Raw genomic sequence first — 12,560 nt, 5'->3', positions numbered from 1 at the left:
TGGAAGTTAGTCTATGCTGATTAGGACTGGTGTATTTCAAATGTTTTCAGGTTCACTTGTGGGTTTCATTATTAAACCAACAAGGCTGAGGTTCCCTTGTGTAATATCTGCCCTTTTTCTTCTCACGCTGTCTGTGTGCCCGCTTCTCTGGAGATAAGGTTTGGCTAATGGGGAACTGTCTGCTAAGTTAAGCTTCTTATCCAACAAACACATTTTGCATTATTTATCAACTAAATCGCAACAGCTTTTTCTATGTTTTGTTTTTGCACCCTTTAGACTGACTACGATGGATGGATGGATCCACTGCTGACAGAGTGTTTTCTGGAGGTGCTGGTTAGTTCCTTTTGATGTTTCAATTGCTTTTCATGAATTTTTTTCATCAGCATGTTTAGTACATAACCAATAATGAAGCTCTTAGCGTGACATATTAACTCAAGGTTTTGAAGTTAGGTAAAATCTAACACCCCTTATCATGGTGATTTTCCAAAATAAATTTGCAAGTGGCCCCAGGGCAGCTCCCTGCTTTGCCCTGGTTGATAATCTTGCTTTGACCAAACTGTAAGGCAAAATAGATGCAAAGCCAGCATCACCCACATTTAAATAAAATCTGTAAACACTGCTTTAATCAAGCTTCTTTAAGCTACCTCTCTATACGAAGGCATTATTTACAAACGGGTTTCTTAGCTGCAATTAATGGCCTCATTAAGGTATAATACATCACTCACTGATTCTTAATGAGATCAGCATTTTGCATCGTCATATTGTGGAATATGATTCTCCAGCAGGGTATTTTAAATTTTTCTTGTCAGCTTATTGTTGTTCTTTAAAATAAGACACTTTGTAGTGTATGTGCAAACAACTGCTAATTAAGACAAGTGTAACTGCCTGCTCGTTGGATGAATTGTTGGGTTTCTCTATAATTTTATAGAGGCTAAAGTGCCTTGAGATAATGCATTTTATGTTTTGGCCGGATTCAAATAAGATTTTGTTGAATTAAAACGGGAAAGAAGTGACCAAATAGATGCAAGCAATTACCTTACAAAGATGTAACAACAAACAGATGTGAAAAAAACACATAGGCAAAGCAAGGCATGCCAAGTTTATTTGTGTAGCACATTTCAACTGCCAGGCAGTTTTGATATGTGCTATCCTTTGGATGTAAAATATATACTCAAATATTTAACATAAAACTTCTAAGTACAGAAATGAGAAAAAGTTAAAAAATAAACTCAAGAATAATAGATACAAGTTGCAAGTGTATTAAATGACTGATTAAGATTGAATGAAAGGTTGCAGTAAACAGACAATTCTTGATTTAAATTAGAAGAGAGCTCTTACAGTCAATTGCACTTATGAGGGGTTTAAAAATGTAACGCTTCTTCGCCATGTTTACTATTGCTCTGGGCACAGAAAACAAACCAGTGCCAGACGACCTGAACGATCTGGATGGTTCTGAATAATGCTCCAGATCAGAAATTAATTTTTTTGCTAAATTGTTCAATGCTTTATAGATTGATAGCAGTATTCTGAAGTCAGATATTGGAGCTATAAAACAACCAAGTACACAAATTGTTTTATTTTAATTTTTTTATGTCTTTGGCCTTGTTTCATCTTTTTATTCCCAATTTTAATTACACAAATTGTTTTTTTTTTTTTTTATGTCTTTGGCCTTGTTTCATCTTTTTATTCTACTCTTTTTAATCTTTTATTTTACTTACATTGTTTTTTAAACTGAGCTTTCAGACTCAAATAGTTTTTTTTTATTTTGTTCCTGTTTTTTTATGACCATGTACAACACCTTACAAAAATACAAATTATGACTACATACGAGGCAAAGATGTGAAACATAAAGACACAATATAACCAAAGAGCAACAACAGCATCAAGATGGATCAATGCTTCACCATCCATTCCATTTGGTCTAGGTAGCTTTTATACAGAACGCTGAGGTAGAATAAAGATTCAACATTTCCTAAAGAGAAGTGACAGATGAAAAATGTTTTCATTTAAATTGATATATAGGGGATAGTTTAATAATCTTTTTTCCTCCTTGCTTCACAGGCTGATTCTTGATGTTGACCAGTCTATAACAGAGGAACAACTGGAGATGATTTGAACCAAAAACTAAGCCTGTACATGTTTCTCCTCACACTGTAGTGTATATACTATATATAGTATATTTCTGTGTCTTTTGATTGAGGTGGGGGTGGGAGATATCACAGTAACTCCAAGTAAAATGCCTATAATTTTCTACATCATTCTTTTAAAATTCTCCATCACATTCCGTTTCTTTTTTACACACTCACATTTCTTAACTATAGTTGAATGAAGGTTTGACTGTAAAGACAAATTATAGCTTTGTCGCTTTCATCTAGTAATTAACAATATAAAACGGGTTGCATTTTCCTTATTTCAGGGTTAGTGTTATTATACCAGGCTTGTATTTATTGCTACACAATGCAATTTTCAACTTTTTTCAAGTGGAACCAAAGATTGGCTGGTTGTGATGGAGGGTGATTTACGACAATTTGGTTTCATCGACATTTTTTTTCTGAAATGGTTAAATAATTGTAATATGTGTCACGTCATCAATAATTATAAAAATGTATTCTCTCTTTATCTCAGATTTGATCCAGATTATGACAGACTATGAAGCCTCAAGTGCGGGGGAGAATACCCCTCCCTACATGATATTTGTGGTGGTGTTCCTCTTCTTCGTCACTGGACTGCTGGGTTTCCTCATCTGCCACCTGCTGAAGAAGAAAGGCTACCGCTGCCGAACTGGAGACATGGACAATGAAGATGAGGATGAGAAAATTGGAGGAAATACAGATGGTGGGTTGAGAAAATGTAATAGGAAAGAAACTCACAATTACTGAAACTAGCAGTTTCATCTTCCTCTGAGGTCATTGCGATGGCAGCAGACCAAGCAGGTTTATTATTTTTGTAGTTTTAGATCATTAGTTTCAGAGAATACCATTCAGTCTGTGGAAACAGTAGTCTTGTGTCTTGTGTCTTCTGTGAACCCCGGGATGTCACCAGGGTTGTCTCAATTTGAGCTTGAAGAATTCCGAGCAGAGCAGAAAGTCTTTACAAACTGGAAGTGTGGCCTTTTACCTTTTCTTTTGACTTTTTGAAGTGAATGAGTGATGCTATTGGTCAACAGGTTGGACATTTTTACCATCAGCCACTTCACTTAAGAAATGATTATGCAGAAACTTCTACTATTCGATCAGCAAATGTGTCTTTTTTCTGTTGGCTCTTGGCTGTATTGCTGAAAACTGAGTGCCCTTCACAGCAACATGCACATCTTAAGTATAAACTATCAGTTTTATTGTGAGTTAACATCATCCTGACAAATTTCTCAGTAGCCCGCAGGAGAGACACTCCACGCTATGGTAGGATTTCATAATTGGCTGTGAAATAGCTGTGACCAAAATGCCTCCCTTATGTCTGCATGACAAAAAAAAATGTAGTTTACCTGTCAATATACAACCAATCAATATACAAGGTTTTCTTGTTGCTTTAAGGGAAATGTAGGATCCAGTGATTTTAGAATTTGAGCCATTTCTCTGCTGTTTTTACCTATTTCTGGTGTTTCAAGTTACTATTGGTTATCTATTAGGGTAACGTTTTTAATTGAAGGCATATGTGTCTTCAGTTGGTAGGAAAGTCATGTAAGTGAGAAATATGTGCAAGGGGAGCTGAATAATTCAGTCATGTTCAACGATTTAGAAACACAAAACCAAGAGAAAAAATATACTAATTAGAAAGATCCATGCTTCCCTGCATCTGCAACACATGTATTATGAGTTATGATGATTATTATCATGAACTATGTCAAACCCACATGCACACAACTCTGCACACAACTCAACAGAAAGGCCCTGCTCATCTGGCATACTTGAATGCAGAATCTCTTGGCTGTGAAGTGACAGTGGTGTGAATGTAATCTTAACTAAGAAAAAATACATGATTTATTTCAGTTTTTATTTTCTTCTCTTTTTCTTTCCTTCTAGCACTGCATAAAAAAATCCATAAACATATGCACTAAGTCAGACACATACCTTATTTTGTTTTAATTAGGTAATTTTTAATTGAATAGTTGACAGACTGTATGGATGTGTCATTTGGTGAGAGGGATTGCTGAATTTATGGGTTTGCAGTCTACACCCACAACATTACAAAAGGAAACTGGTTTTAAGGTTGCAGTATTTTTTTATCTAGTCAAACCACAAAGCTGTGGACAATAATTTAAACTACAAAATAAAGCTAAAATCCCACTACTGATGGTCCACAATCTACACTTTCAATAACAAAAATATGCACTAATCAGTGTAATTTCATTCCTTGTTTTGCTGTTTTTCAGAGGAGGATGAAGAGAACCAGGATACGGTGGAGCAAATCCTCAAGTGCATCATTGAAAATGAAGGTGATTAATACAAAGTTACTGTAGTGTTTCTTGGTTTTAATGCTGTTTAATTTATACCAAATTAAAGTTAACCTGCTTTAATCTAGTCTTATCTTCTGGTTTTGTCCTGCTTCACTTTGGTCTGTGTTGCTGTTTGCTGCTTAGTGTTAAGATATATCATTACATTACATTACTTGTCCAAAGCGACTTTAGTACACTCAACATTTATGACGGACCATTTAGGGGTTCAGTATCTTCCCAAGGACACTTCGGCATGCAGATGGGGAAGAGTTGGGATTGCACCGGCAACCTTCTTGTTGGAGAACGGCCACTTTACCACCAAGGCCACACCGCCTAGGCGATATAATTAAAATTCAGAACACAGGAGCAGAGAGTGTGAAAGTGGTGTTTAAAGTTTTAAAACAAAGATAGTAAACAGAGCGGAGTCAGGTAAAGGCAAAAAAACGAAGTCGTTTAAATTCAGATGGACATGCCACGGGCATGGAGAACGTAGCAGAGTTATGATGTTGATGTGTGGATAAATTAGAGGTTACATACATCTGCTCCCAGTGTTGGGGAGTAACGGAATACATGTTACGGCGTTACGTATTTAGAATACAAATTATGAGTAACTGTATTCCGTTACAGTTACAAATTAAATAGATGGTATTCAGAATACAGTTACATTGTTGAAATCAGTGGATTACATGACGGTACTTCTCTGTTTCACGAGTTTAATCACTGTCTCGTAAATCCACCGGAGGCAAAGCCCCCAGGAAGCAGCTGGAGACCAGGGCTGCAGTAAGAGCGCCCGGACCCCGGCGGCGTGAAGAAGCCTCACCGCTACCGGCTCGGGACCGTTACAGGCCCGGTACCGTGGCTCTGAGAGAGTTCCGTCGCTACCAGAAATCTACGGAGCTGCTGATCCGCAAGCTGCCCTTCCAGCGCCTGGTGAGAGAAGACCGACCTGCGCTTCCAGAGCTCCGCTGTCATGGCTCTGCAGGAGACCAGCGAGGCACGCCGGGTTCACACCGGACGCTGAAGCGACGCTAAAATAATATCACCCGTTGACCCAGTAGTATAAAAGCATATAGTCACTTGTTGCTCCAACATTAACTGCAACAGCGTCCCAATTTAATGTCATCCATCTTCAAGAACTTCTCCGCTGTTTGCTCCGTTCAATGTCGGGTGTCGAGGGTAAACTACGTATTCTCCGCCCCCCCCCCCCCCCCCTCTCTTTTTATCTTTATGACCGCTTGTGTGTCTGTATGGAGGGGGGCATTTAATAATGTGATCGGTCAAATTGGTAAATTTAAAACTCCAGGACAACAGAAGGGGAATACAAACTATGGGATGCATGCTTTATCATTTATATCATATAAAATATGTCATCAATATCGTTTAAAATCATTTTTCAGTTTGTTTCCTCAAGCGATATGCTCGCGTCAAGCGCAAAAAATAGACCCGACGCCGAAACGATCGCTGCACGGCGCGAGGCAGCCTTGGCGCAGGGGGGGGTTCAGCCTCCGGTGGGACCGGCACAGAGGTGGGAGAGGATGGGAGCCGGACATCCAGCTGGCCCGCCGCATCTTGCGGAGAGAGAGTTTAAACTGCTGCTGCTCCACTGACTATAACGACGCCGCAATCATACACTTAAAAAATGCAATACAAACCGGAAGTATTCCAAGTATTCAGAATACGTTACTCAGATTAGTTAATGTAATGGAATACGTTACAGATTACATTTTTGTGCATGTATTCTGTATTCTGTAACGGAATACGTTTTGAAAGTATCCTTCCCAACACTGTCTGCTCCCCTCCTTCTCCTACTTTTGATGGAGAATGAGAGATCAGAGATCAGTAGGTGTATTCTTCCCGTTCCATTGCCTGCAAGACGGCGCCCTGGGTGGCAGCCCATTTCGCACATTTCTAAATCTCCCACTGTGTATTAGTAAATCTACTTAGCACTTTTTTGAATTCCTGCTCTAATATTGGTTCTTCTTGTCTCTAGCAAACATGGAAGCTTTCAATGAGATGTTGGGAAACCACAATGTCTGTGTGCGCCATGACCCCAGGTAAATTCATTCAGCTGACAAGGCTTAACTGTGGATTAGTGTTGTATTGCGTTATTTTTAGTGAATAAGAACTTTTAATGTTGAATTCAATTGTTGATTCTTTAAAATTTAATATAAAATATGAATTTGTTTTATTTTACAAGGTGTATCACACTTGTCAAACACATTTTCAAATATGATGTATAATTGCAATTTTTTGGAAAAATGTTCACTTATACATTAGATTAATGATCAGACTTTAATCAAATTATAATACTGTGGTAATATACAGAACAATTGAATGCTTTCAGTCTGAATGCTACGAATTATGTATAGTTCCTTTTGGGTTGCCGGAAAATACTCTGTATGAAACCACTGAGGATCGAAGAAAGTATGGATGGGTCCTAAAACCTGCCCCACTCAGGATACACCATTCTTTACCACACAACCAGTGACTGTCCATGCACATTTTCAATGACCCCTTTTCTACAGATGGTAACAAGCTGGAAAAAACATTCTGTTTTTCAGGATATAGCATAATTCTATCCTGTGATCCGCTGAAAATTATGTTTTCAGCGGATCAGTTCTTTACACAACCAACACACTCAGAATTTTAAACTACAACTCTGCTTCTGACACGGATTTCTTCTACATTTTTGGGATTTGGTTTGCAAAACATGACCGTGCTTAGTATAAAAAACACAAATGTGAACTTGTCTGAAGGACTTTCAGACTGCCCAGAAAAGCATAATTCCAGTTTTTGACTTCACCCTTCAATAAGGATAATATTCATTATAATTATACTATCCAGGTTGCGCAAGGAGTCAATTGGTGGTGTTCCTCCTCATCACCACACAGTCCACTCAGGCACCGACCACAACTCCTGCCACCTCTGTGCTCAGGTTCAATCTAAAAAGGGCCGCAGACAAAGCAGAACCCCCCGATTCAGACAACGGCCTGGAGAACAGACCGTATTCTCTGTTGGCAGGTAACAGATTATGTTTAAACCATTTTTGCAGGTTTTGTTGGAGAAAGAACGTAACCAAATAAAATGCATAAAGATAATGTATGAACAATGTAAAACTAAGTTGGAAAAAAAGGACATAGGTTTCATCCTTTATATCATTATCCCTTCAGATTTCGGGTGACGCACAATGACAAGAAGCTCCATGGAGGTCCCAATCCATTGGTCAGTTCAGGGGACCAGCTGGACCAATCCCAGGATAGTGAGGAGCAGAAGGAGGGAGGGTACCACCTGAGGAGCATGTTCAAGGATGTCCGGACCTCCACAGAGGGTGCCAATGGGGTTGTCCCAAATGTGGGGAAGCGAAGGAAGAGTGTGACCATATTTGGGCTGAGGCGGGGCAGTGAAACTGTTGGCATTAAAGAGGTGGAGGGGACAGGTCGGGAGGCCGGAGGCGCTAAATTTGCCATTCAGAAGCAGCCTGTCGTATTGGAGGAGCTGGTACAAGCACAGAACATTGAGACTGCTTCTGAATGTGGTACTAAATGGGGTTCTACATCAGGAACTGAGCCCTCACAGAATGAAATGCCTGCTCCACTGCAAAGTGAGGTTGAAACATCAGGTTCTGTTAATTCTCCCTCTTTTGCAAGTAAGGAACAGACCCATGACTTTAGCTCTGCTCCTGAACCTCGTATGAACCTCATAATTAAACCTTCAGTTGGGAGTACGGCAACTTCCGCGCTCAGCTCATTTCTCATTTCATCTCCCACAATGCTCGGACATACATATACTGCAACAGAGAAACAGGGACATGCTGGAGACAAAATTATGAAAAACGAACAGGATTATGATCCTGGGCCTCTTCAGGCCTCCACACCAACTATCCCCATGACAGTATCTATTCCAGGTTTCACTCCTCTCATTCCTGCTGGTCAGAGTAAATCCTGTTTGAGCACAGTTTTTCCAGTCATCCAGACTCCCCCTAACCCAAGCTCCAGCCCAGATCTGGAACACGGCTTTGGTGCTAGCCTAGCTTTTATAAATTTAGGCTCATCACCTCAGTCTTTATTCCCAATCAAGTCCCCATCTTCAAACTCTTTGTTGAAAACTCCTACATCACCTCAGACTGTCATGTTTAGCCCTGCACTAAGCTCAAAAAATAAACCACCAGAGACTACAAAAACAGCTCTCACTCCAAGTCCCAAACTTCCATCAGGTCAAGCGATGTCAAGCCAATCTAATATCGCCAGTTCATTAGAAGCCCAAACTCCCTCACCTGCTCTTAGTGGTAGCCCCAAACTTACCACCTTTTCAGCATCATCACAACAACACAACATCAAAACTCTCTCCTTTTCTCCAGCTGACCAAAACCCAGATTTCATAACTTCAACTCCTTTGCAGTCAGAAAGTGTCATGTCTGTAAAATCTGTGACCACAGGCGATATGGTTTCAAGCCCACTATCTATAAAGGAAGAAGAGCAAGCCAGAATCCCACATACAGAAGAGAAGACAGAAAAAAAGATGGTTGGGATTCTCAAAACAGCTGTACTTCTACCAGTGGAGGGAGGTGTTAAAGGCCTTGTCCTTTCCTTTCCCTCTGATCCGGTTCATAAAGATAGCCTGAGCAGTTTGCAACCGTCTCCCTCCAGCCCACTGTCCACAGCCCCATCAGGAGGGAGCAGAATAAATAGTATGACCATCTTCAAAGCCAGCCCTGAAAGCAAGAGAGAGTTTTCTGTTGTTACTATGATGGAGGATGAAGAGTCCACTTCATTAACAAAAGACCAGAAAAAAGAAACATGTAAAGTTGGGGCGGAATTTGAGAAAGTTGAATTTAGTCCAGCAGTTGGTCTGGGGGAAAAGTTTTCTGTTTCAGGTAAGGGGCAAACTGAAAGTCAAAGAGAAGAGACTAAGCCGATGTTGAGCCAAGAAAAAGAAGAAATGGTGGAGATGGAAGATATAAGAGATTGCAAGGTGATGCAGTTGCAAGAAGCAGAGAGAGAGAGGGAGGAGGTGGAGAAGACGGTAGACACTAGGTTGACACAGGACTAAGAGGTGCATTCTCAAGATGTTGAAGCCATGTGATAATCCAAGTAGTCTTGGATTATTATATGAAGTATGCCACCACTCAGCTGACTATAGGAAAGGAAGGGTTTTGATGATAAAATACATAATGAAAACACCTTTGCTCATTTAACCAAAGCTGTGAATATATTGCACTAAGCAGGTTAGGGTCAGTTGTGGAAACTCCCAGATTTTGACAAATTACATACACTTTACAAGACAGCTAACCTTGTATATAACATGCGATGGGTTTTTGCCTTTTCTAGCAATACTAGTCACATGGCTGTAGGGATAAAAATGTCAGTTGGCTTTAGTTTAGGCTAATATAGCTCAACTATCAATCATTGGCCTATGATTATCCCGGCTGATGAATCATTATGATGTTGAGAGATTACCACATTAATCAATCCAACAACCTTGGTTGTTACTTGTGCTATCCTCTGGAGTCTCCATGAGGTTTACATGAGTGATTATTATACCTCAACAACTGCCCTAACATTTGCTTCTGACACATATGTACCCTTCATGATGAAGTTTATGAGTGTTTGACATTTCACCTGGCACCGTTATCAGGTCAATAATTTCAATACAACAGTTGTCCAAGTCTGGGGGCCCTGGATAACTGTAGAGAATATTGCTTAAATACATCTAATAGAAAGAGCTTGTTGTACTTTTTTTAAGTGATATTCTATACTGGACCAAAGTGGTGGTCTGACCAGCTGACTGAAAGGCTGACAAACCCCCATTTCCAAAGATTGTTACTGAACATGTGTATTTAGTTTCGAAAGCACTGCTGTAAATTTACATGTAGCATTGATGCAGACTTGATGCCTACTTCCATGGATCAACTCAACTCAAGGAAGCTTCAGGATTCTTTTACTATATTATTCATAAACTTGACTTACTTGGAAAAATACAACATTACATATCAAATAATACAGGATTAATTTAGAAAGTGGTCAGCAATTATGTAAAATACTGCTATACTAAAAGGGTAAACTTGTCCTTCAGTCATATCACGATTTTATGCCAACTTTCTTGAGTTGTTTTGATGTACTCACCTTGCCTTGTTTGATTCCTAGTTGGTGATTTGTCAATAGATTCAGAGAATGAGTGGCAGCTTGTTGTTATTTAAAATCAATTAAATGTATGGACATAAAAACACAATTTAACCATTGACTTACTACTACCAATGATATGCACAACCACAATGATGATTGTTTAAACAACACATACCAAGGCATGATAATGTGGTGTTCCATAGACTATGTGAAAAAATCTCTTAGACTACAGAGTTATGAACCTTCCACAGAATAAACTCTGCAGTCCTCAAAGCTGTGAAACCATAAATAATATAGACAATACATTTTAAAATAAGATATGTATTTCTAAGTATGATTTACAAGTCTGACAGTAAAGCATATAAGCAACAGGTGATGTTGGGCATTGATAAGTGTAGCAGAACACTCTGATGACTTTTGGTCCCCCTCAATTGCGAATATATTGAGCTCAATGAGATATGCAAGAACACATCAGTGTCTGGCAAACTTCATTCTGTGATTACAGTTGACAGAGCTGTCTTTTACAGGCGTATGGCAATTTATATAAAGTATTTATACAAATCATCTTCACTGTACAGTGTAACTATATACTCTAATGCCTCTGTTATTGTCGCGGTCATGTGGTTAAACAGTATATCCTGTAATAACAATCTGAAGTCATATGCTAGAGAACAGATTGTGTATGTCCATTTGCACACAGATCTAAGGAAAATATTTTTTTACAAGTATAGGATATTTATTATCAACACTGACACTCCAATGCAACACTCTCAAGCTCTTATTTTCCAACAGTGAACATAATACTCTGCTGTGTAAAACTTGCAGCCTCACAACTACAGAGACAATCATCTGTCTGTTTTCCCACGATCCAAAATGTAACGTAGTCCTGTCACTTCCCCTAGTATTGGTCATGTAATAATCTTAGTTTTGTTGTGCTCATGTTGTCAGTGCAGGTGAACAAATTGCCCTTAACAGGTCAAATTGGGAGTTGGCTAGAAAATATTTATGTATATCTAATTCTAATGAACAAAAACTTTAGAAATTAATTTCCGTATAGGGAGTCTCTGTAGACTGATTCACTAGAAATTGAAAAGAAGTAGTTTACTTGACAAAGTTCAGAGGTTTCAAGTATGAGGTCAATGTCATTTCCTGCCTTCATGAGAAAGCAACTAGAGAATTTCTTCTGTCCTAACTTTTATCTCATTCTCTGTCTTCAATTAATCGTCATGTTAACCATCTTAACAATCTTCATGTTAATATCCTTGACTTGTGTCAGGATTTTACCCTGTCCACTTGTTTGTTTGTCGGGTTGTTAGGATGTTAGTTTGTCAGGATTGCACAGAAACTACTGAAGGGAGCTCCATGGAACTTTTTGGAAGGATGGGACACGAGAGAGTTCTTTAAATTGTGGACAATGGGGCATATCCAGAATTTTTTTCTCTTTCTTTAACATCGTGAGATAGGGCATTTGTTTTGAGATTTTCACCAATTTCCCAGGAAATAATGAATGACTCTTCATGGGAAAAAAAGAACAGATATTTATATATGTGTATTTTGATGTGATAATGGAATTAAAGGGGAAGTTTTGCCTGTGGCAGTAGTATGTGCCTCATTGAGTGCCATTCTATTTGTGAACTGTGATCATGGTTTGCATGTCAACCTTTGCTGGTTGCTAAACTAACCACAGCAGCTGGTGTGTGTGATCTTGTTTAACCAGTTGATTAGTTAACCATACCAATATGTAAAATTGGTGAATGCTAAATGTACATGTGAATAAAGAGGAAAATATATATTTTCTTTTAACTTGCCCGATGCAGCTACAGTCACTTAAGAAGCATAAGAAATGTAAAGATGCATCATATATGTATTACACTGCACTGTAAATAAAAGAATAAATATGAAATGTCCTAACAGGGCAGCAATCAGCATATCAGCCATATTATGTTCACTAAAGAGAACAATGTGAATCTACTTACTTGTCAATAAAGAACAGATTGCTTATATTA

The 12,560-nt window shown here is 38.8% G+C and overlaps 1 protein-coding gene across 1 annotated transcript; it reads left to right on the top strand.

The window, feature by feature from the left end:
- Positions 1 to 2,066: 2,066 nt before the first annotated feature.
- Positions 2,067 to 12,560, top strand: rell2 (RELT like 2). The gene is made up of 6 exons (XM_061079666.1): positions 2,067 to 2,153; positions 2,626 to 2,835; positions 4,370 to 4,432; positions 6,423 to 6,486; positions 7,277 to 7,453; positions 7,603 to 12,560. Exons 2-6 carry the CDS (start codon positions 2,640 to 2,642, stop codon positions 9,479 to 9,481), a joined length of 2,379 nt encoding a protein of 792 aa, XP_060935649.1. The 5' UTR covers positions 2,067 to 2,153; positions 2,626 to 2,639; the 3' UTR covers positions 9,482 to 12,560.

Source organism: Limanda limanda, chromosome 10 (assembly GCF_963576545.1).
Source record: "Limanda limanda chromosome 10, fLimLim1.1, whole genome shotgun sequence".
Classification (NCBI taxonomy): Eukaryota; Metazoa; Chordata; class Actinopteri; order Pleuronectiformes; family Pleuronectidae; genus Limanda; species Limanda limanda.
Note: the sequence above shows the minus strand (reverse complement) of the source record. Positions and strands in the feature narration are given on the sequence as shown.